Raw genomic sequence first — 23,499 nt, 5'->3', positions numbered from 1 at the left:
ATTTGTATTAAAATAGTGAGAAATAGATGCAATCATGACGTCTCTGCTTATTTTGCACTCTCTGTATTATAGTTGCACTAAGTCCAGTGGTAGGGACTTTGTATCATAGATGCACTAAGTCCAGTGGTAGGGACTTTGTATTATAATTGCGCAAACCAAGTGGTAGGGACTTTGTATCATAGTTGCACTAAGTCCAGTGGTAGGGACTTTGTATCATAGTTGCACTACGTCCGGTGGTAGGGACTTTGTATCATAGTTGCACTATTTCCGGTGTTAGGGACTTTGTATCATAGTTGCACTAAGTCCGGTGGTAGGGACTGTGTATCATAGTTGCACTACGTCCGGTGGTAGGGACTTTGTATCATAGTTGCACTACGTCCGATGGTAGGGACTTTGTATCATAGTTGCACTAAGTCCAGTGGTAGGGACTTGGTATCATAGTTGCACTAAGTCCGGTGGTAGGGACTTTGTATCATAGTTGCACTACGTCCGGTGGTAGGGACTTTGTATCATAGTTGCACTAAGTCCAGTGGTAGGGACTTTGTATGATAGTTGCACTAAGTCCAGTGGTAGGGACTTTGTATCATAGTTGCACTACGTCCAGTGGAAGGGACTTTGTATCATAGTTGCACTAAGTCCGGTGTTAGGGACTTTGTATCATAGTTGCGCTAAGTCCGGTGGTAGGGACCGTGTATCATAGTTGCACTAAGTTCGGTGGTTGGGACTTTATATCATAGTTGCACTAAGTCCGGTGGTAGGGACTTTGTATCATAGTTGCCCTACGTCCGGTGGTTGTTACTTTGTATTATAGTTGCACGGACTTTGTATCATAGTTGCACTAAGTCCCGTGGTAGGGACATTGTATCATAGTTGCACTAAGTCCGGTGGTAGGGACTTTGTATCATAGTTGCACTAAGTCCGATGGTAGGGACTGTGTATCATAGTTGGACTACGTCCAGTGGAAGGGACTTTGTATCATAGTTGCACTAAGTCCAGTGTTAGGGACTTTGTATCATAGTTGCACTAAGTCCGGTGGTAGGGAATGTGTATCATAGTTGCACTATGTCCGGTGGTAGGGACTTTGTATCATAGTTGCACTACGTCTGGTGGTTGTGACTTTGTATTATAGTTGCACGGACTTTGTATCATAGTTGCACTACGTCCGGTGGTAGGGACTTTGTATCATAGTTGCACTAAGTCCAATGGTAGGGACTTTGTATGATAGTTGCACTAAGTCCGGTGGTATGGACTGTGTATCATAGTTGCACTACGTCCGGTGGTAGGGACTTTGTATCATAGTTGCACAAGGTCCGGTGGTAGGGACTTTGTATTATAGTTGCACGGACTTTGTATCATAGTTGCACTACGTCCGGTGGTAGGGACTTTGTATCATAGTTGCACTAAGTCCGGTGGTAGAGACTTTGTATTATAGTTGCACGGACTTTGTATCATAGTTGAACTACGTCCGGTGGTAGGGACTTTGTATCATAGTTGCACTAAGTCCAGTGGTTGGGACTTTGTATCATAGTTGCACTAAGTCCGGTGGTAGGGACTGTGTATCATAGTTGCACTACGTCCAGTGGAAGGGACTTTGTATCATAGTTGCACTAAGTCCAGTGTTAGGGACTTTGTATTATAGTTGCACGGACTTTGTATCATAGTTGCACTAAGTCTAGTGGTAGGGACTTTGTATGATAGTTGCACTAAGTCCGGTGTTAGGGACTGTGTATCATAGTTGAACTACGTCCGGTGGTAGGGACTTTGTATCATAGTTGCACAACGTCAGGTGGTTGGGACTTTGTATTATAGTTGCACGGACTTTGTATCATAGTTGCACTAAGTCCCGTGGTAGGGACATTGTATCATAGTTGCACTAAGTCCGGTGGTAGGGACTTTGTATCATAGTTGCACTAAGTCCGGTGGTAGGGACTGTGTATCATAGTTGGACTACGTCCAGTGGAAGGGACTTTGTATCATAGTTGCACTAAGTCCAGTGTTAGGGACTTTGTATCATAGTTGCACTAAGTCCGGTGGTAGGGACTGTGTATCATAGTTGCACTATGTCCGGTGGTAGGGACTTTGTATCATAGTTGCACTACGTCTGGTGGTTGTGACTTTGTATTATAGTTGCACGGACTTTGTATCATAGTTGCACTACGTCCGGTGGTAGGGACTTTGTATCATAGTTGCACTAAGTCCAATGGTAGGGACTTTGTATGATAGTTGCACTAAGTCCGGTGGTATGGACTGTGTATCATAGTTGCACTACGTCCGGTGGTAGGGACTTTGTATCATAGTTGCACAAGGTCCGGTAGGGACTGTGTAATATAGTTGCACGAACTTTGTATCATAATTGCACTAAGTCCGGTGGTAGGGACTTTGTATCATAGCTGCACTAAGTCCGGTGGTAGGGACTTTGTATCATAGTTGCACTAAGTCCGGTGGTAGGGGCTTTGTATCATAATTGCACTAAGTCCGGTGGTAGGGACTTTGTATCATAGTTGCACTAAGTCCGGTGGTAGGGACTTTGTATCATATTTGCACTAGGTCCGGTGGTTGGGATTTGTATTATAGTTGCACGGACTTTGTATCATAGTTGCACTAAGTCCAGTGGTAGGGACTTTGTATCATAGTTGCACTAAATCCAGTGGTAGGGACTTTGTATCATAGTTGCACTAAGTCCAGTGGTAGGGACTTTGTATTCGACTCGTTTAGTTGCACTAAATCCAGTGGTAGGGACTTTGTATCATAGCTGCACTAAGTCCGGTGGTAGGGACTTTGTATCATAGTTGCACTAAGTCCGGTGGTAGGGGCTTTGTATCATAATTGCACTAAGTCCGGTGGTAGGGACTTTGTATCATAGTTGCACTAAGTCCGGTGGTAGGGACTTTGTATCATATTTGCACTAGGTCCGGTGGTTGGGATTTGTATTATAGTTGCACGGACTTTGTATCATAGTTGCACTAAGTCCAGTGGTAGGGACTTTGTATCATAGTTGCACTAAATCCAGTGGTAGGGACTTTGTATCATAGTTGCACTAAGTCCAGTGGTAGGGACTTTGTATTCGACTCGTTAAACGGAGCCTGTTGTTTATTTGATAAGTTATTGTACCTTACATTACTCACATGAAAAGAAAAACGAGACTGATTGTTATTATTTTTGGAGAGTTCCATAGGAGTTTCTTATGGTAACATTCATATAACATCAGTATATTGATTTGAAAGCCTGCTATAATTTTTTCGGCGTATCATGGTGATTAGTGACTCGCTACCGTGTAATTATACAGATGTTATATTATACTAGGATCTTTATTCATGGAATCATCAGCAACAACCCTTAAACAGGAAGTTAAAACACATATAACATGTTTGTAGCGCTAATTTTATAAGTTTTTTTTGATCTTTTTTTTAAAGTATTGGTACAAGGTATGTAATTAGAATCTTGACTGTCATTAAAATATATACTATGTAGTCTTTTCTGCTTAGATAAAGAGATATACGTTTGAATGTGTATACTTTAATTTGTAACGATTCTAGGTGGAAGACAAGTAAGTTAAATTCTGTGACATGTTACCGTTATATCAAAAAGTATAAGAAAGCAATATTTCCCTTTACAATACTTCAGATAGACAAGAAATGTGCAAACATAAATTGTCTTTTAATATAAATACAGTCAAATAATTCAATTTGTTTCTAATGTGATACAGATACTTTATTTCAGACAGACAAAAATTGTGCAAAAGTGGAAAACATTCATGTAGTCCTGATCAACAATGCGTTAATTATGCTGAAGATGAAAATAAAATGCAGATGACATGTCAGTGTCCGGCAGGCCACAGAAGGGGAGATAACTGCCAAGAAGGTTTTTAGACATAGTTTACTTAATCATAAATGTTGTTTAAATACCAGTCACATTTCGATGTAATAACCTACCATGAACAGACTCAATTATACCTTTTTTTTGTGGCTAGCCAACCTCGCATTTATCCCGGGTCGTATGCTTGGGAGAAAACGATGTAAATACAGCATGCGTCCACTGACCTATGATCTAAATATAGTGATAAAACAAAAATTAAAGATACAGGTGAGGTAAACCTAATGTATCAGTACACACGTTTATTCAATGGTACCTAAGCTTCAACTGTAAAGACTTGGCATATTTGCAGGCAATAATAATGTGTATACATTTAAATGATTGGCAGTGGTGCGAGACACCATCAACCCAAAACACATAGCTTACGTACTCGAAGTTGTGTCTTTAAACGTTTAATATGTACTCTTAAATATCTGAATTTAGATTACAAGTCTATCGTTCCTGATGGGGAAACTTCCTGTACCCAGACTGCCGAAAGCGGTGTCGTTTGTTTGTGTAACGAGTACGGTAGATATGACGATGGGCCGGGATTTTGTAAAGTCAACTTCCAGGACAAAAGCTTTGTCGGCAAGTCTAAAGGTACTCATATTTGTTACTTGTAGTTTAGTTTGTAAGTAGACTCATTGGTGAAATAACCAAAGTGAAATTGAATATAGAATTTAAAGTGAAGTGCTTTTTATTTTTATATATTTTTCATAAAGATAATTATGTATATTAAGAGAAAATATTATCGATTTTGTTTTCTGTATGTATTCTTCGTGTGGCATGCTATTAAGTCTCCACAAGCACTCTTGACGCGTGTATTACATGAAAAGAGTGCTACATAAATATGTAATATTGATATTTTTTTTAAAAAAAAGATAGTTTTAGTATCTAAACAAATATATATTCTGGGGTATCAACTATTGTAACTTTATGAATAAAGAATAAGATATAATTCAAGGGGGGTATTCGATCTACTCCTTACCACCGAAACAAAATGGCGGCCAAAACTGAAAATGTGAGTTTTTTTTACTTTTTTTCTTTTTCAAGGATATCTAGACAATAACACATGTCTATCAACCTGCTCCACTGTTTTCTCTATAAACCAGTACCTTTCACTTTGGAATCAGTACTGTAATTTGTCTGGAATGCTGGTCATGAGATTCGAATCGGTGAAAAATCCTCCGTTAAACACGGGATAAGGAATAGTGCGACTTGCCAAAATGGTCTTTTTAACCTAATATACTGCAGGTTGCAAGCTATTTTTCTGATTGGAAGTAATATTTCCACATACTTATCTGATACTGATCGTTTTGTGCAGATCACAGTTCGTATTTTCAAAAAAACACAATTTTTGTCCGATGGTAAGGAACAGTGTGCGAAAATTAGAGGATAAGGTGCAGTGCAATTTTTTCAAACGGATTTTACAGTTTTCTTTCATCGTTTCTGAGATAATCAGTTAACATTTCTCTACCATGTAATAATTGAAAGGGGTCGGATTGAGGAGTAGAACAGTAACATAATCCCAGAATGAGCATATTATCAGACAAGATATGTCAGTAGGTAAGCACACTTGACTTTTTCAGTGATTGTCGATTAAACAAAACTTTTGTTCTGTTCTACGTGGTGTTTTATATCACTTTTGACCTAGATATTTGGCCAGTCAAACATTTTATAGGAACTTATATTTATCCATTTAAATGCTAAATAGGTAGGGAGCAAAGGTAATCGATTTTTCCATTGGTTAAATACACAAAGCAACCAATTTACTCTTCAGAAGATATACTACAAAAGTTTGATTTCCACTTCAGAAGCTTTTCACGAAATATAAACGACGATTCTTCTGGAAATTACAAATCGGTTAGGTCTTTTGGTAGACTTTTATGATTATTCATGACGGCCAAGAACCGTTGCTTTTTATATTTCACAATCTCATTTGCATATTTAAAGTGAAACACTGATCATCTTACTGTAATTCGTGTAGTATAATACTTGTAGCAATTTTCAGTTGCTGTGCATTTCCATGTGTAAAATGAATGATATTACCGCATAAGTATTTGGTTGTCGTGCTTTTGAAATATATAAACCAGGCATACGGAACAGAATAATGCTCTATTCTGTATGCTAAAACATACGGTAACCCAGTCTCACTTGAAAGACTTCCAAGTAAGGTGTCTCGTTATCAGCCTGCATGAAAAAAGTGAAAAATGTAAACATTTTCAAAACATGGCTATAATTATGGGGACTCGGATTCAGTCTTCATTTAAAAATGCATAAGGAATTATTCACCCAAAATCACTAGTGAGGCGCATGTGTATGTTACTGTTTACTATCTTATTCACAAATCAATAGATGAGTAATTCGTCTCCATGTCATATAGCACTAAGCTTGTTTGATTTTTATACCGAATCTTTGACTGTTACCTTTGTCTGTTAGTAATTTATGAAGTTTCAAACTACCGTAAACAATACATACGTTACTGTCGCCAGCTCATTTTTATGTTTAATGAACGTTCTTGTAGTTAAAATTCATCAGTAGTCAACGAAATAACATATTTTTATGAAGTAACATAGGAAGTTATTTTATAATCAAACATAGATACAAATTTTTCAGTCATCATTTAAAATGATGTCTCAACCATAATGATACATACGTTGTGCCAAAGAATATTATAATGTTTCTGCCGTTTCTGGGTAGAATAAATATTCACACATGTCTGTTCGTAAATTATATAACTATTATGCTTGCTCATTCATGCTGTTGATACATCCGTCACCCTACTGTAGAAATATCACAATTTAATTCATTTTTTTGGAATGCTCTTAAAGACGAAGTTCATTGTCATATCTGATAGCTGATTACCCTTTAGGTAAAAAGTATCTATCTATGAATATTCTTTATGAGCATCAAAGAAGGAAATGATACTTTACTGAAATATTTAAAACTAACTCCTACATCAGCATACGTCAACAGTGACGCAGGGTTTCATGTTTACAAGCTTTTTAGGCCGTCAACTTTTAATTTTGATAACCTTTTATCACGTACACATTGTAAACAAATTCAGTTTTGAGAATTGTATGCTATAGATATGATAAGAGAATAATATCACACCGTAATAAAGTTTTATATCTAATAATTTTTAAATATAGATTATGCTTATTATTTTCAAATGAAATCACTACATAATTTATATATTAATGTATATAAAAGTAAAGATACAGTGTGTACGAGTGATACATACGTAACCAATAGTAACGTATGTATAATTTCAGATAAAAAAATTAAACATTTCTTTTTTTGTGGCATTCATAATGTAGTAATAAAATAATTTGAATACCATGTTCGGAATATACAGGATATGAATAGATAGAAAAGTATTTTCGCATTATGTTTAATTTTGAACGGGTGCCATTATTTACCTCTAAAGTTGATTTGACAAAGTAATTAAAGTTCCATTTGATCTGTAATTCATTTACACCAATCCTAATGCTTCAATTCATTCGTACAGGATGGATTTTATATTGTTTCGTAGAATTTTGACGATTACATAACGCAGATTCTTATTTTTGTACAGCAGGAGGTTACATGCCAGTATAATTGTGTAGTAACGTATGTATTTGCTTTGAAAAAAAAAACTATTTGTTGTCGCGATAATGTTTATTCTTCTTTTCTGCAATTCACATGATATGCATAACTGCCTCGATAGTGATTAAACATCTTAAAACATTTTCTTTATTATAGTTTTGGACCAATATACTAGAAATTTAGGACGTACATAAATTTCAAGGCAGTATCATAGATGATTGAATTTAAATGAGAATACACTATTGCCCATTAACAGTAATACAAAAATTAATGTTATCGAAACATATTCAAAGGGCATATAAAAGATTTTATTAAATTAACGAAAAGTGGTATCGGTAAATACATTGTATATGCATAATTTACTTAACTGGTACATACGTTACCTTGAGCATACTCATCGATTTTGTGTTATGTATGATGAAAATATGATAGATTGTTCTCAAAGTTGTTAGAATGACTGTAAATATTCCAGTACTTTTCCTTAGACAAAACTATTGTTTGTACTACGTTTGAATTACATAGAAAAAAATGAAAAAAAAACTGGATTAATTCACTCTGAGTGTTTAAATAAAATTTGATTTCAATTCATCTTGTAAGTTTGATATACGAAGCCGGAAAAATAAATGCAGTTTGTATAATCAGTATGTAGCTAAAATGCTGGTATATTTTCAGCTATTCTACTAAACATACCGACACAGTTAACCGCGCAACTGTTCCCGAAAACAGTTTGTTTTTTAAACACTGGTGTAGTCACGTATGTATTTTGAAAACCCTCAAGGAAAATGTGGTGATGTTATTTAATGTATCATAACTTTCTTCAGAGAAAATTTTCATGGTTGATTTTTTTTGTGTGTTTAATCTAGGTATATTTTATTTTGGAAATGAAAGCACCTGACTTGTATACTTCAATTTTTTTTAGATTTTGACGACCTATATGCGCCTAATTAGTGATTTTGGGTGTATTACTTCTCCAAAAAAGCTTTTAAAATGTTTGAATTATTATATACCATTAGGAGAAAGGCTTCTGGAAAATAAGGTGTAGTCCTTTTTATAAAAAGATGTTAGCAGTAGTGTTTTCAAATCATAATATTAAGATTTGTTTCGTTTATTTATAAAACTTATGGAACTACATGTGTTTATAAACATATGTTATGATACTGCTTTCACCCCTAAAATTAACATGTATGCTTTAACACATAGTGTGAACTCCAAAAACATTAGAAGCATAAGCACCACTTGTCAAAACACAAAATGTGAAAGCACATAGTGTAAACCCTCCTATACCAAATAGAAATTTACAGATACTTAAATGTTGGCGATACTATATCAAATACTTGATAAACTTTAGGCTTTCAGTACATCACGTGTCTGATAGACAGGCGGATACCTTTTAAATCTTACTATATTGAGCAAGAGATAGTTATAAATGATCACCAAAATATTATTTTAACAGAATTTTACTTGATTGTCTCTGAAAAGAGCGAAGAAAAAGGTCGCTTGAAGAAGTGAACTGCACCTTATCCTCTTATTTTCGTACACTGTTCCTTACCATCAGACAAAAAGCTGTATAATTTAAAATTACGACTTTTAATCGGCTCCAGACTAACCATGAAGGACATATATATTGAAATTTTACTTCTAATTAGAAAAATAGCTCTCAGCTGTATGAATAATTAGGAAAAAAGACCATTTTTGCTAATCGCACTATTCCTTATCCCGTGTTTAACGGAGGATTTTCCATCGATTCAAATCCCATGACCAGCATTCCAGACAAATTACAGCACTGTTTCCAAAGTGAAGGGTACCGATAGATAGAAAAAACAGTGGAGCAGGTTGATAGCCATGTGTAATGGTCTAGAAATCCTTAAAAAAGATAAAAAGTAAGAAAAACTCACATTTTCAGTTTTGGCCGCCATTTTGTTTTGGTGGTAAGGAGTAGATCGAATACCCCCCTTGTAATTGTTCCACGCTGAGTCCTCACTTTGTAGATAAATGTAGTGTTATACTTAGAAGCAGTTAGTGAATAGTTTTACTCATGTAGAAAGATAATAGCATGAATTTAAGTCAAATAACATGTCTTACCAGCGTTTTTGCATTGATTTCATGCATATAAAGAAGATGATGACATAATGCCATTAACACTGTCTATGTTTTTTGAATAGTGTCAACTTTCCAATCTGTTTTAGCAAAACAATACACCCGCCGTATGTGTGTTCTAAAGCACGGCTACTAAACACTAGCGTCACCACCAAATTGTGGTGATAAGGAAAAGAGCTATCGACATTTCCGTGGTGCAGCTATCGCCCGTTTCTACTTGTAAACACGTGAGTAAAATTTATATTTTATCTTATATTTTTATTGATAGAACTTTTTTTGAAAATTGGAGAATGTAGTTCCGTGTAACAACACTTTTACTGCAGTTTGGCTGTAATTTCATTAAAATAATATGCATATTCATATTGTGGTGTCAGGAGCTTTTCTCCCGGATCTGACATTGGAACATTTTCATATCGCCAGTATTCGAACATCATTCCGATGAATAAACACACTGTAAGAACATACCTCCGCATGCAAATGGTGTAGAAATGATAAATAATTATATACGCACACACCATGAATAATAGAATCTCGGGTTAGAAGAAATATACAAGGATTTTTAAAAGTGGTGGCGCTATAACTCTAGTGATGGCGCTATACAGTAGTGGTGGCGCTGTTACGGCATTCACTAATACGAACTGCGAGGGACTTAAATAGATAGGGAATCCCTGTAATACATTACTCCTGGAACTGCTGACGCATCCGGAACAAAACAAACACCAATATTCTCTAGCTGATAATTTTCCTGCAAGGAATTATGTTATTACAGAAAGAAAAGCACGATCATAGTTTATTTACCTTTATGAAACATTCTCTATCCAAGAAAAAAGAGCAAATTACTCACAGACCCTTGGGACTCTTGTAGTCAAAGTAAATATTTTCCTTTGTTTAAAACGTTAATGTAGAATTATTTCTAACCTTTAAATATTCTACTTAAATACAAATGTAAGTGTACTTTAAATTCAGGTCAAGAAAAATAGTAGCAGTACATTTATTTCAAACAAAGATTTGTGTCCAGGAAATAATTTGAAGATATTGTAGAATTTATTTTTTAAATTAAGATTCTGAAAGTTACGTCCCCTTTGTATTTATACGTCGTTTGCATGTCATTGTAAACAAAAGACCTTACTTTCACAATTCTTTCTGAAAAGTGAGTACAGTGCATTTTCAATTCCAATCGATTAAATATGATTTATCAATAGAGCTTAGATGTACAATCTGAATCCAAATGCATGTAGATTACTTTGCGATCATGTAGAGGTTACTACATGTATTTTGTTGTGTAACGTAATTTGGGTATAGTATGGGATAGGTTTATAACATCGATTATTGTAGAAATTTCCGTGGCTTGCAGACAGACATTTTCATATATATATAAATTGAATATATTATCCACTAATCATATACAACAGCGCCACCACTACTGTATAGCGCCACCACTTTCAAAAATAGTCGTGTTTTAACTTTTTACTGTGTTTTCCTAATTCTTTGGTGTATGGGAATACGTACAATTCATTTCTACACCATTTGCATGCGAAGTTATGTTCTTACAATGTGTCTATTCATCGGAATGGTGTTTGAATACTGGCCGATATGAAAACATGCCACTGTCAGATTCGGGAGAAAAGCTCCTGGCACCACAATTTGCATAATATTTTAATGAAATTTCAGCCAAACTGTAGTAAAAGTGTTGTTACACGGAACTACATTCTCCGATTTTCGAAAAAAGTTCTATCAATAAAAATATAAGATAAAATATAAATTTTACTCACGTGTTTACAAGTAGAAACGGGCGATAGCTGCACCACGGAAATGTCGATAGCTCTTTTCCTTATCACCACAATTTGGTGGTGGCGCTAGCGTTTAGTAGCCGTGTAAAGGTATATGTAAAAAGGGCTCTGGCCACGCAGTGGGAAACAAAGTTGGAATTTTGTTTTTCAGGTTTTTCAAGAAATAAAGACGTCAGTCCGGCTTCAAGTTCTTACACTGCTGCTGTTTCTAAGGGTTCTAACACTGCTGCTGTTTCTAAGGGAAAAGAAGATAAGCAGTCTTCTAGAGCGAACAAAACGAACGTCATGAAAAATATCACGTCTGCACATTTATTAGATCCGGGTATGTTTTAAATGTATGATACAAGTTATCAGTTTGTGCATGAAGATAAGTGTTTATTGTCTGTTTTTAAAGAGTGTTGTTGTGCTTGGTTACCGCCCCTGTAGAGAGTTGCCTTGTAATGTATTAACTAGAAGCAGTCGAGACTCGTTATTTGCTTGTTTTTTTCTCTGATCACATGTTACCGTAAAAACATATATTTTCGCTGGGTCTGAATTTCGCGAATTTGAAATTTTGAGAATGTTCGCGAGGTTTAATGTTCGTGAAATTGTAAAAATGGTATCTTACTTAAATTTGAATTATACAAAAGGTGAATATTTAAGCGAGGATTAATTTTCGCGAGATGTAGATCCTCGCGAATATAGCGAAAATTAAACCCTCGGGAAAATTTCTACTTTTACAGCACATGTCCACCGGTTGGACTTCTAAATTCCACCATCCCGGTTTATAGTGGCTCTAAGCTACACTGTAAGAGATACATTAATCCAGCCGTTAGCCGGTCTCGCGCAGTCCTTGACTAGTATTATTGAATTTTTCTTTAATGTTTTCTTTGAACCTTCCTTTTTGATTTTGTAAGACTATTGCTGTGCCAACATGTAGTCTGTTTTAACTGTTGTTTTTTTTCAAGAAATTTATTGACGCCATATTGTTTTATTTGCCCTGATGAGTATAAACGAGACCGGTAGGCAAATATAATGTTACTCATGTAATGTTGTTTATTTTTTCTTTATATATATATATGGGAAGTATTATATTACACCTCGTTCATACTTGCAATATAATTACAATATTAACTTACATAGATAAATGAATCCTTTAAAGTGATCATATATCAAATTTTGAAGTGATTCATTCGCGTGTTGAATAGTTTAATATTGATAAACAGCTGACTTTAGTCTATATTTTATGAACTTGATCATTTTATTGCTCCAGCCACCGAATATCAAGTATATATATTATAATTATCTTGAGGCCGCGACATAAAAAATAAGTACATGTACATTATTACGAAAAGTGGATGGAAATTTGAAAATGTGTCTTATTTCACATCCCCTCATTTATTCAAAACTGCTTCCTGTATTTCATTATTAATCACAATAACTTCACATGATCTCGAATAATTACAATATATTTTGCTTTTAATCGTAATTCAAATTTCCTAAACATTTTTTTCAAGAGACGAAATTTACTAAGTTAGTTCTCACATTTTAAAATATTTAGACTGGAAGAAAGTGGATCCATGTTCATCACAGCCATGTTTACATGCTGGTATCTGTGGACAACATCCTTCTAAACAAGACGACTTTACGTGTGTCTGTCCTCTCGGCAGGACAGGAAAACTTTGTGATAAAAGTGAGTACATGTTCTGCTGTTTCTTAGCGCATAAAAGAAACTCGATCATACACTCAAGGACTTAAAAAACGCCCCATCTATGCATTTGAAAATTTGATCCAACAAGATTTTTGTACTGTTTATATTTCTAGAATATGGGCTTAAAAGAGGTAATTTGTCAACGGCAAAGTCCTGAGCTATGGCACCAATATATGATAAATTTTGCCATATTTAGATAGAATTTAAATATTGCATGGAGCTAAAACATAACGTCATACACATATTTATCCAAATCTGCACAAATCACCACAGAAATATATCAAACCACTTTTTAATGTGTGCATGTCTAAAAATATATTAACATGGAACTTAACGAATGTTCCGGTGAGAGGTAACGAACAATCATTTACTGTACTATAGCTATCTTTGTGTTCTATATTTTAAGTAAAGTCTACCCTCAAATTCGTTATCTACAACAGTGATACCAAAAATACGACAACAGCATTTTTTTCATAACAAAGTGTACTCCTCCAGAACTTATGTTGGTACGTTTATGGTATTGTTAAAGATAAAATGAGTCACTGTAGAGCAACTTCTCTCTTCAGATAAAATGTCAGGGAAGACTTAAATGTACTTACAATATATACGAATATATTTAGGTGGAAATGACAAATGTTTTTCTCGATGTGCTGCTATATCCGGAAAAATAACTTATCACTGTGTACCCAATATAGAAAATCAGAAAATCACGGAACTATTTCCATGCTAAATATAGCATAACTACGTTATAGAAAAAATCATTTGAGACCTATTCTTGTCTATATGTCCTTTCTTCTTAGACCAAAGATGTTACGGGACGTGTGAGATGTAACATATCTTTACCTCTCATGAACTAGTCTTTTTCATAAACCTTACCCGTCTGTAGATTTTCCCGTTCCAACAAATGATTATAGAATAAATTACTACAAATGTTAATCTATATAATTTCTTAAAAAAAAACCCGCTGAACTCAGTTCTTAAAATTTGCATTTTAATGCTTTGCTTGCTTTCAAACATTTATTCAGGCATTGTTTTGTCATTCACTTTCTTACATGAGAGCTATATTGAGTATGGATTACTTAAAGACGGACATTGAGTTTAGTAAATTATGGCGTTATGAGGAATGGTGCCGTTTTGCCCAATAGTGCCCAATAGTGCGCGGAACTTTAGTTTACTTTGGGAAACGTTGTTAAAACACCTTAAAGACTGGATATATCTATTTCTATTCAGTAATTGATGATTCTTCTCAATTATTATGGAAGTTTTCAAGCAGTTCGTAAAAGTGTCTTTTTATAAGATTTATATAGCAAGATCCTTATATAATTACATCATTCTAATGGTCTTCTTAGATCTCAGAAGGACGTTTTTCGAATTCTGAAAACAAATCTTTAATAATGTTGATTGCACGGCCAATAAGGTACACTTCGTAGTGTAAAATTTATTTCGAAACTCAGAATATATTTCACAGGACATTGTTGCTGGAAAATTTCAATTTTGGTTTTAGTGTTTGATGAATAATCAGGATATCTTTGCAATTATACCTGATCCATCTAACAGTTCAACCAAAATTGAAATTTTGAAGCTTTTGGTATCCAAAATAGCTCACATTTACAATGGGAAAACAGCGTATTAAAAATCATTTTTGACGATAGATTTGGAACGGTCAGTTGAATATTATTAATCAATGTGTGTGTGTGGTGGGGGGGGGGGGGGGGGGGGGGGGTTAACGTCTTTTTCAAAAACATTTCAGTCATATAAACGACGGGGTCTACTTGTAGCAGTGAGCACAATGCCCAACTTTATAGTGCTGCCTCACTGGAATATCACGCCGTAGACACGTGACATGATACCCCACCCAGTCACATTATACTGACACCGGACTGACCAGTCCTAGTACTACCCTCTTAATGCTGAGCGCCGAGCGAGGAAGCTACTAGTACCATTTTTACGTCTTTGGTATGACGCGGCCGGGGATCGAACCCACGACCTCCCGCACTCGGAGCGAACGCTCTACCACTAGGCTGCCGAGGCTGTTTTATTAATTAATAATTATTTGTATTTCTTCATTTATATAATTATCTCAAAGTTTTGTTTATATTGCGTAGTGTGTAAGATTTCATAATTACGTCATCACGATTTGTGTTTATTTCCAGCCGGTTTCAGCTGGACATTGTTCCAACTATAAACAAAATTAAATATATAGAAACAAAATTGGACGGTGACCAATAAAGAAGTGGTGACGCTTTCCTATCCGACTTATTATTTTTACTAGTCTTGAACAATGATAGGTAATTCAGACGTACTTGTGCGCGCTAGCCTAATATACCTCTTACGTATTAACAATTTAGATTTGTAGTTATATTCTTAAATGTTCTTTTATTTCATTTGACAGAAATCGCAGACTGTGACAGGCTAGGTTGCAAGAAAAAGAGAGAGTGTTTATCAACACCAGAGGGCGCAGTTTGTATCTGCACAGCACATTTCCAAGAACAGATGTGTTCCATAAAAATGAGAAATGTAACAGAATGGGGTATATGGTTAAGATATTCCAACATTGACAATTAAGACAACTTCATTTATTAAGAAAGACAACTTAACTTTGTTAAAATAAATATTTAATCCAACCATCTTCATTTAATTTTGTAATTTAACAAACTATTTTCTTTTGAATATACTGGCAGAAAAGTTCTCAAATTGGTTTACATGTTCTTTTTTTAAAGAAAAGTTGAAGTTAGTGATGGCACCAAGGAAACTGCACACGATCGAAATCGCTGCCATCATTCTGCTGGTATTTGTTGGACTAATACTGATTTATTTGATCAGCCATTGTATTCGAGTTTCATCTAAGAGGTAATAATTAATGTATTAACATCGATTTACTTTATGAGGTAGTATTTTGAAGTTCATCGAAAAGGTGATAACTACTGTTTTATATAAATTTAATTCATCAGAAAAGAATAATCACTGCACTGAAACAGGGTAAAATGACTTTGTTTACACTGACTGTTGCATTCGACTATTAGAAACCTTGAAACTAACAAAATCATAACCTAACAGCTTCAGTACTATCAACATAGAGGTGATCACAAAATTGTAACTTTTTATGTTTAATGTTTTGCTCATGCCAGCCGGTCGGACCGTCCGAGAATAACCAACTCAGTATGTGTGTAAATTAATCAAGACGTTTGTGTTATGTGACATTTTGTTTTAAACATGCTGTTAAGTAAAATATTTGTTTAAATTTAAGTGCTATTTCTCGATTTATACACGGCGCTAACATAACGTCGACGTTACGTCAATATAATATCGTTTTTGTGATTTAATTATTACCTAGGAACACTTCCGCAAGACGTATTACCATTTCCGGTCCTGGCGTGTTTAAACATTTGGCGTCATACATGCTCGAGGAGACAGTTCTATCATATTTGATCTAAATTTTACAGTAAGGCTCGAAATAATTTATTTTATCAGATAGCATATCATTATGCAAAACTCATTTGAATTCTTTTCAGAAAAGAATACGAAGAAAAATATGAGAAGGTTGTAAAGAAGGGTGAAGTACCCACAGCCCCACTACCGGACTGGCTCGATGTTAGCAATGACTTGGCTAAACAATCACTCTGTTGTGGAGCTTCTAAACTTCCTACATCATTCGCCCCTAAGAAAAAGAAGAAGAAGAAGGACAAAAAGAAGAAAAAAGGAACAGACGAAACAAAAGGTAAAAAGGTTAAACAAGTATATTTGAATTTCTTTTGCAAGTTATTGTCGGGCATTTTTAGAAGATATTGGGCTTAATACAACACATGCATTTTTAATCCAAATCCTGCCCCCACTTCCGAAGGGGGCGGTATACAGTAGTCTGTTTGTCTGTCCGTTCGTCCCCTCTGTTGCCAATGCTAACTGAAGAATGTTTCAGCGCCGGATTCTCAAACATTGAACGCAGGTTGTCGTGACAGGCAAGATGACCTGGTTTTGAGGTCGGCTGCTCAAAGGTCAAGGTCACTGTGACATTGAGTTGCAAATCAGTTTCTGATTCATAACTGAAAAACAAATTGGCCAACAGTCGTCAAAATGTACAGGATGACTGACCGTGGTCAGTTGATAGACTGTAATATTATTAATATTACGTTTTGAAAACAGTTTTTGCTTAGTAATTATAGAACTCTTTGGCGTACAGTCTTCATTTTTCATAAGGCGCTTGCCTGTAGCCAGTAGATCACCTATTTCTTTGGGGCGGGGAGGGGGAGTGGGTGGCAAAATGTCTCAACTCAGTAATTAAAGAACGCCTTTGCCTACAGTCAACAAACTTCATAGAATGATTTCTTCTGTTCAGAAGATAACCTCTTTGATATTTGGATTGTGTAGGACAAATGTCAAGGTCATTATGGCACCGAGACTGAAAACAGTTTCAACTGAATAACTAAAGAACGCCTACAGTTCTTAAAGACGCGCCACAAAATAACTGTATTCTTTTGCATTTCCATGATGGTGATTATACAGGCTTTGCATGAAGAAATTGAGAAATAACAATTAATTAGCTGCAAATTGACAGTGACATACAAAAGGCAAAGACAACGTGTTTAATGTCTAAATATATTGTTAATTTAATGAAGTAGTATGTATTGGTGTATTAAGGTGAGTTTAGACCACACTTTGCTTCTACAGTGTAAAGCAAATGAGCCGCGCCATGAGAAAACCAACATAGTGGGTTTGCGACCAGCATGGATCCAGACCAGCCTGCGCATCCGCGCAGTCTGGTCAGGCTCCATGCTGTTCGCTAACAGTTTCTCCAATTCCAATAGGCTTTAAAAGCGAACAGCATGGAGCCTGACCAGACTGCGCGGATGCGCAGGCTGGTCTGGATCCATGCTGGTCGCAAACCCACTATGTTGGTTTTCTCATGGCGCGGCTCAGATATTATTCTATGTTTATAAAACTATACTGAAAAGATAAGAGACTGAATAAGTTTCAGACGAAGTTGTAAAAACATATTAATTCAGGGAGGGCCTAAATTGTCCACCTGTCATCTTGTAGAATAGCTTATTATACCACTGTTATCAGAATGATTTGCATGAAGTTCAAGTGGGAGGAAAAAGTAGGTCACTAGGTCGTGGCAGGTCTTTAAAGTCCGTTGTATCTGTAGTTAGTATACGACTCCTATTGCTCTGGGATGAGTCAGACGGTAATGGCTGCAAAGATACAGAAGCTGAAAATGGTTTCCACTCAATGAATAAAGAACGCTTTAGCTTACAGTCGCCCAACTTTATAGGATGTTTGCCAGTAGTCAGTAAATAATCTCTATTGTTTTAGTGATCAGTAGATCAAAGTTCGAGGTCAACAAGACATTGAGATTGTTTCCACTCAGTAACTTAAGAACACCGTGGCTTAGTGCCTTCAAATGCTTGTGACCAGTAAATGATCTTATGGTGTGGGATCAGTAGGTCAAAGGGTGAGATCATAGTTATCTAGGGACTGAAATTGATACAGGTCGTAATTGAGACATTCGTGTTTCACCAGCAGTTCTTCATTTTATTTCAGACAAAAACGAAAATTCCCCATTGTGGAAAAGGAGGTTTGGCTACCAGCGTATTTTAGATAAATCTGAGAAATTTAATAGCAATGTCAGTGTCCTAAAAAAGAGTAGAAACAAGTCAACAAACAATACGCATGAACGTACATGGTTAACAACAAAACTGAAAGAAAAACACCGGGATGATATTAAAAAGTCGAGGAAAGAGTATGTGAAGCAGTACATAAAGAATCATCAAAAATATTTCGGGGTTCAATGTCCCAGTGTAACAAATCTGGAGGACGAAAAATATTTAGCAAGTATCCATCCTAACTGCAAAACCCGTGAAAAATACGAGGACCAGTAAAGTATCAACACTTTTTGAATGATCCGAATTTAAATAGGAAAATTTCAGACGCCTGGGTCTACTCAAAAGTAGAAGTCAGTCCTTGGGTGAAAACTGTTTCTGAGTCGAAGAAGAAGAAATAAAAAATTACTTATGAATTGAACAAACAGTTCAGATATACAGTACAGATCTGGTGTACAGATACATATGTATGCTCTCATTTATATCACTGTAAACAGACGAAATCATTAAGTGGGTATGGACAGTTTGTTTTCGTATGTAATTAAAAAACAGCTTTTGTGCTATACGGTACACTGAACAGAAATCAATACTGTATTTTTCATATTTTGATAATCTTGCAGTTATATTACACAATGTATAGATATTCTAATTGATTTGTTGCTATATTGCCCTTCATAGGAGAACCTGTTTCAGGACATCCACCTCTCGATATTGTACCGATTTCTAGAACAATGTTGCTGCATTATTTGTCAAATTTAACTTTACCATTTTGATTGTTAATGCTTATGTCAAGTTAAAAGTTGTATTTACTATATAAGCATTGACTGGTTTATTTCTTGGCTAGTTGATTTACTTTACACACAGCAGTAATATTGTGACATGTTTTCTGAATTGTTATGAATTAATTGATAAAGTAAGATACTCCTCTATATAGGTGGCGCCACTTACCGTGTCTCATTAGATGATGAAGTAACTTGCTCATTGATGTAGGTGGTTACTGATTAGTTGAAGAATGTTTTGGGTTTTTACCTCACCTGTCACAAAGTGACAAGGTGAGCTTTTGTGACCGCGCGGCGTCCGTCGTCCGTGCGTCAGTGCGTCCGTGTGTAAACTTTTGCTTGTGACCACTCTAGAGGTCACATTTTTCATGGGATCCTTATGAAAGTTGGTCAGAATGTTCATCTTGAAACTGGGTCATGAAACTGCGGTCCAAAACTAGGTCAGTAGGTCTAAAAACAGAAAATCCCGTTTGTGGCCACTCTAGAGGTCATATTTTTCATGGGATCTTTATGAAAGTTGGTCAGAATGTTCATCTTGAAAAATCCTTGTGACCTCCCTAGAGGCCATATTTTTCAATAGATCAGAATGTTCACCTTGATGATATCTAGGTCAAGTTCGAATCTGGGTCACGTGCAGTCAAAAACTAGGTCAGTAGGTCTAAAAATAGAGAAACCTTGTGACCTCTCTAGAGGCCATACTTTTCAATAGATCTTCATGAATATTGGTCATAATGTTTACCTTGATGATATTTAGGTCAAGTTTGAAACTGGATCACGTGCGGTCAAAAACTAGGTCAGTAGATCTAAAAATAAAAAAACCTTGTGACCTCTTTTGAGTCCATACTTTTCAATGGATCTTCATGAAAAATGCGCAGAATGTTCATTTTGATGATATCTAGGTCAAGTCTGAAACTGGGTCACATGCCGTCAAAAACTAGGTCAGTAGGTCAAATAATAGAAAAACCTTGTGACCTCTCTAGAGGCGATATTTTTCATGGGATCTGTATGAAAGTTGGTCTAAGTATTCATCTTGATGATATCTAGGTCAAGTTTGAAACTGGGTCAACTGCGGTCAAAAACTAGGTCAGTAGGTCTACGTCGTCCATGTGTCTGTGCGTAAGCTTTTGCTTGTGACCACTCTAGAGGTCACATTTTTCACGGGATCTTTATGAAAGTTGGTCAGAATGTTCATCTTGATAATATCTAGGTCAGATTCGAAACTGGGTCATGTGCGGTCCAAAACTAGGTCAGTAGGTCTAAAAATAGAAAATCCTTGTGACCTCCCTAGACACCATATTTTTCAGTGGATTTTCATGAAAATTGAACAGAAAGTTCAAAACTGGGTCATGTGCGGTCAAAAACTAGATAAGTAGGTCTAAAAATGGTGAAACTACTTGGTGGGTTTCAATGAAACTTAGCCACAATGAACTGGGTTGCGTGTGGACAGGTGAGTGATTCAGGACCAGCATGGTCCTCTTGTTTAATTTCATATATTCAAGTGTCAATGATGATTAAACACAGATGAATGTTTGTTAGGTTGTAAGGGATTGTTGCATTGCATAGAATATATTCTTAGCATTTTGTCCAAGCCAGAAAGACAGGGTTGTAATCAGAGAGTGTATGTGTTTTTTTGTTGTAATTGTTCCCTAAACAGTATTGTTTTATCACAACTAACATTTTTTGATTGATTTGTTTCCCTAATCACTGTGATATACATTTATTTTACCTATATATTGAAATTGTTGTTAATAAACTTGAAAGAAACATTTACTGTATGTAGTTTTTATTACAGTAGTGGACCTATAATAGCTGTTGGTATTTTCTGTGCGATTACATATTCTTGTATGTGGAATTTGGCATTCTTCAGATAATTATGTAGCCGATATGAGAAACTGGCTTTCCGTTCATACCGGAGAATGTAGAAACTGCAAAATGTAATCAAACAGAAATTTCCGACTGTCATTATAGGTCAATTTAAAGTACTTTTAGCGCACGTGAGTTATTGTGGTTGCTCAATGCCCGGCGTCTATTGTCAGTCTGTCTGTCTGTCAACATTTAGCTTATGTATGCGATAGAGGCTGTATTTTTCAATTGATCTTCATGAATTTTTTTCTGAATGATTACCTTGATTAAATCTAGGCCAAGTTCGAAAATGGGTCATCTGGAGTCAAAAACTAGGACACAAGGTCAAATCAAAGAAAAACCTTGTGTATGCGATAGGGGCTGTACTTTTCAATTGATCTTCATGAATTTTGGTCAGAATGATTGCCTTGAAATGCCGTGTTTGAAAATGGGTCATCTGGGGTCAAAAAGTAGACTAGGTCAAATCAAAGAAAAACACTGTGTGTGCGATAGAGGCTGTATTTTTCAGCTGATCTTCATGAAATTTTGTCAAAATAATAAACTTGATGAAATCTAGGTCAAGTTCAAAAATGAGTTAACTGGGATCATAAACTAGGTCACTTAAAGTCAAATCAAAGAAAAACCTTGTGTATGTGATAGAGGCTTTATTTTTCAATTGATCTTCATGAAATTTTGTCAGAATGATAAACCTTATCAAATGTAGGCAAAGTTAGGAAATGGGTCATCTGGAATCAGAAAGTAGGTCACTAGATCAAATCAAAGAAAAACCTTGTATATGTGATAGAGGCTGTATTTTTCAACTGATTTTTATGGAATTTTGTCAGAATGATTGTCTTGATGAAATCTAGGCCAAGAACTAAAATGGGGCATCTGGGGTTAAAAACTAGGTCACCTGGTCAAAGCAAGGAAAAACCTTGTGTATGCGATAGAGGCTGTATTTTTCAATTGATCTTCATGAAGCGCGGTCAGAATAATTGCCTTGATGAAATCTAGGTCGAGTTTGAATATGGGTCATCCGGGATCAAAAAGTAGGTCACTAGGTCAAATCAAAGAAAACCATTGTGTATGCAATAGAGGCTGTATTTTTCACTTGATCTTCTTGAAATTTGGTAATAATTATTGCCTTGATGAAATCTAGGTCAAGTTTGAATATTGGTCATCTTGGATCATAAAGAAGGTCAATAGGTCAAATCAAAGAAACACCTTGTGTATGTGATAGAGGCTGTATTTTTCAATTGATCCTCATGATATTTGGTCAGAATTATTGCCTTGATTAAATCTAGGTCAAGTTCAACTACGGGTCATCTGGAGTCATAAACTAGGTCACTAGGTCAAATCAAAGAAAAACATTATGTATGTGATAGAGGCTGTATTTTACAATTGATCTTCATAAAATCTGGTCAGAATAATTGCCTTGATAAAATCTAAGTCATCTTTGAATATGGGTCATCTGGGGTCAAAAACTAGGTCACTAGGTCAAATAAAAGAAAAACCTTGTGTATCCGATAGAGGCTGTATTTTTACTTGATCTTGAAATTTGGTCAGAATGATTGCCTTGATGAAACCTAGGTTGAGTTTGATTGTGGGTCATCTGGGGTCAAAAACTAGGTCACTAGGTCAAATCAAAGAAAAACCTTGTGTATGCGATAGAGTGCTGTATTTTTCAATTGATCTTCATGAAATTTGGTCAGAATGATTGCCTTGATGAAATCTAGGTAAAGTTTGAATATGGGTCATCTGGGGTCAAAAACTAAGTCACTAGGTCATTTCAAAGGAAATATATGTTTAAACTCAAGAGACCGCATTTTTTGTCTAATCCTAATGAAAATTGGCCAGAATATTTGTGTCAATGACATCACTAGGTCAAACATGTTTACACTGTTATGGTGTGTTTCTCAGGTGAGCGACCTAGGGCCATCTTGGCCCTCTTGTTTGGGGTTTAACGTCATGCCGATATAATGATAAGTGATTTGGCGACTTTCCAGCTTTTTATGGTGGAGGAAGACCCAAGGTGTCTCTCCTTACATTATTCATCACAGGCGGGCACATAGGTAGAACCACCTACCGTCCGTAAGCCAGCTGAGTGGTTTCCTCCCATGAAGAATTCTACGCCCCCCAATCAGACTTGATCCAACATCGGTGAGGGGCAAGTGATTTGAAGTCAGCGACCTTTGCCACGGAGACCCCTAGTTATTTGATAAAGTAAGATACTTGTTGGTGTCGATGACGACACCTCCCATGTC

General features: G+C 35.8%; 1 protein-coding gene across 1 annotated transcript in view; it reads left to right on the top strand.

Annotated features, from left to right (window-relative positions):
• The window catches only part of LOC123559779 (uncharacterized), a 309,468-nt gene extending 289,673 nt beyond the window's left edge, over positions 1–19,795 (top strand). The window contains exons 32-39 of the mRNA XM_053516694.1: positions 3,721–3,861; positions 4,297–4,452; positions 11,479–11,649; positions 12,868–12,999; positions 15,410–15,547; positions 15,738–15,867; positions 16,530–16,735; positions 18,556–19,795. Coding sequence (XP_053372669.1) covers positions 3,721–3,861; positions 4,297–4,452; positions 11,479–11,649; positions 12,868–12,999; positions 15,410–15,547; positions 15,738–15,867; positions 16,530–16,735; positions 18,556–18,893 — 1,412 coding nt within the window. The 3' untranslated portion in view covers positions 18,894–19,795. The remainder of the gene's footprint in view (positions 1–3,720; positions 3,862–4,296; positions 4,453–11,478; positions 11,650–12,867; positions 13,000–15,409; positions 15,548–15,737; positions 15,868–16,529; positions 16,736–18,555) is intronic.
• The last annotated feature ends 3,704 nt before the right edge of the window (positions 19,796–23,499 follow it).

This window comes from Mercenaria mercenaria, chromosome 10, assembly GCF_021730395.1.
Source record: "Mercenaria mercenaria strain notata chromosome 10, MADL_Memer_1, whole genome shotgun sequence".
In the NCBI taxonomy this organism is placed as follows: domain Eukaryota; kingdom Metazoa; phylum Mollusca; class Bivalvia; order Venerida; family Veneridae; genus Mercenaria; species Mercenaria mercenaria.
The sequence above is the reverse complement of the archived record's forward strand: the minus strand, read 5'-3'. Positions and strand labels throughout refer to the sequence as shown.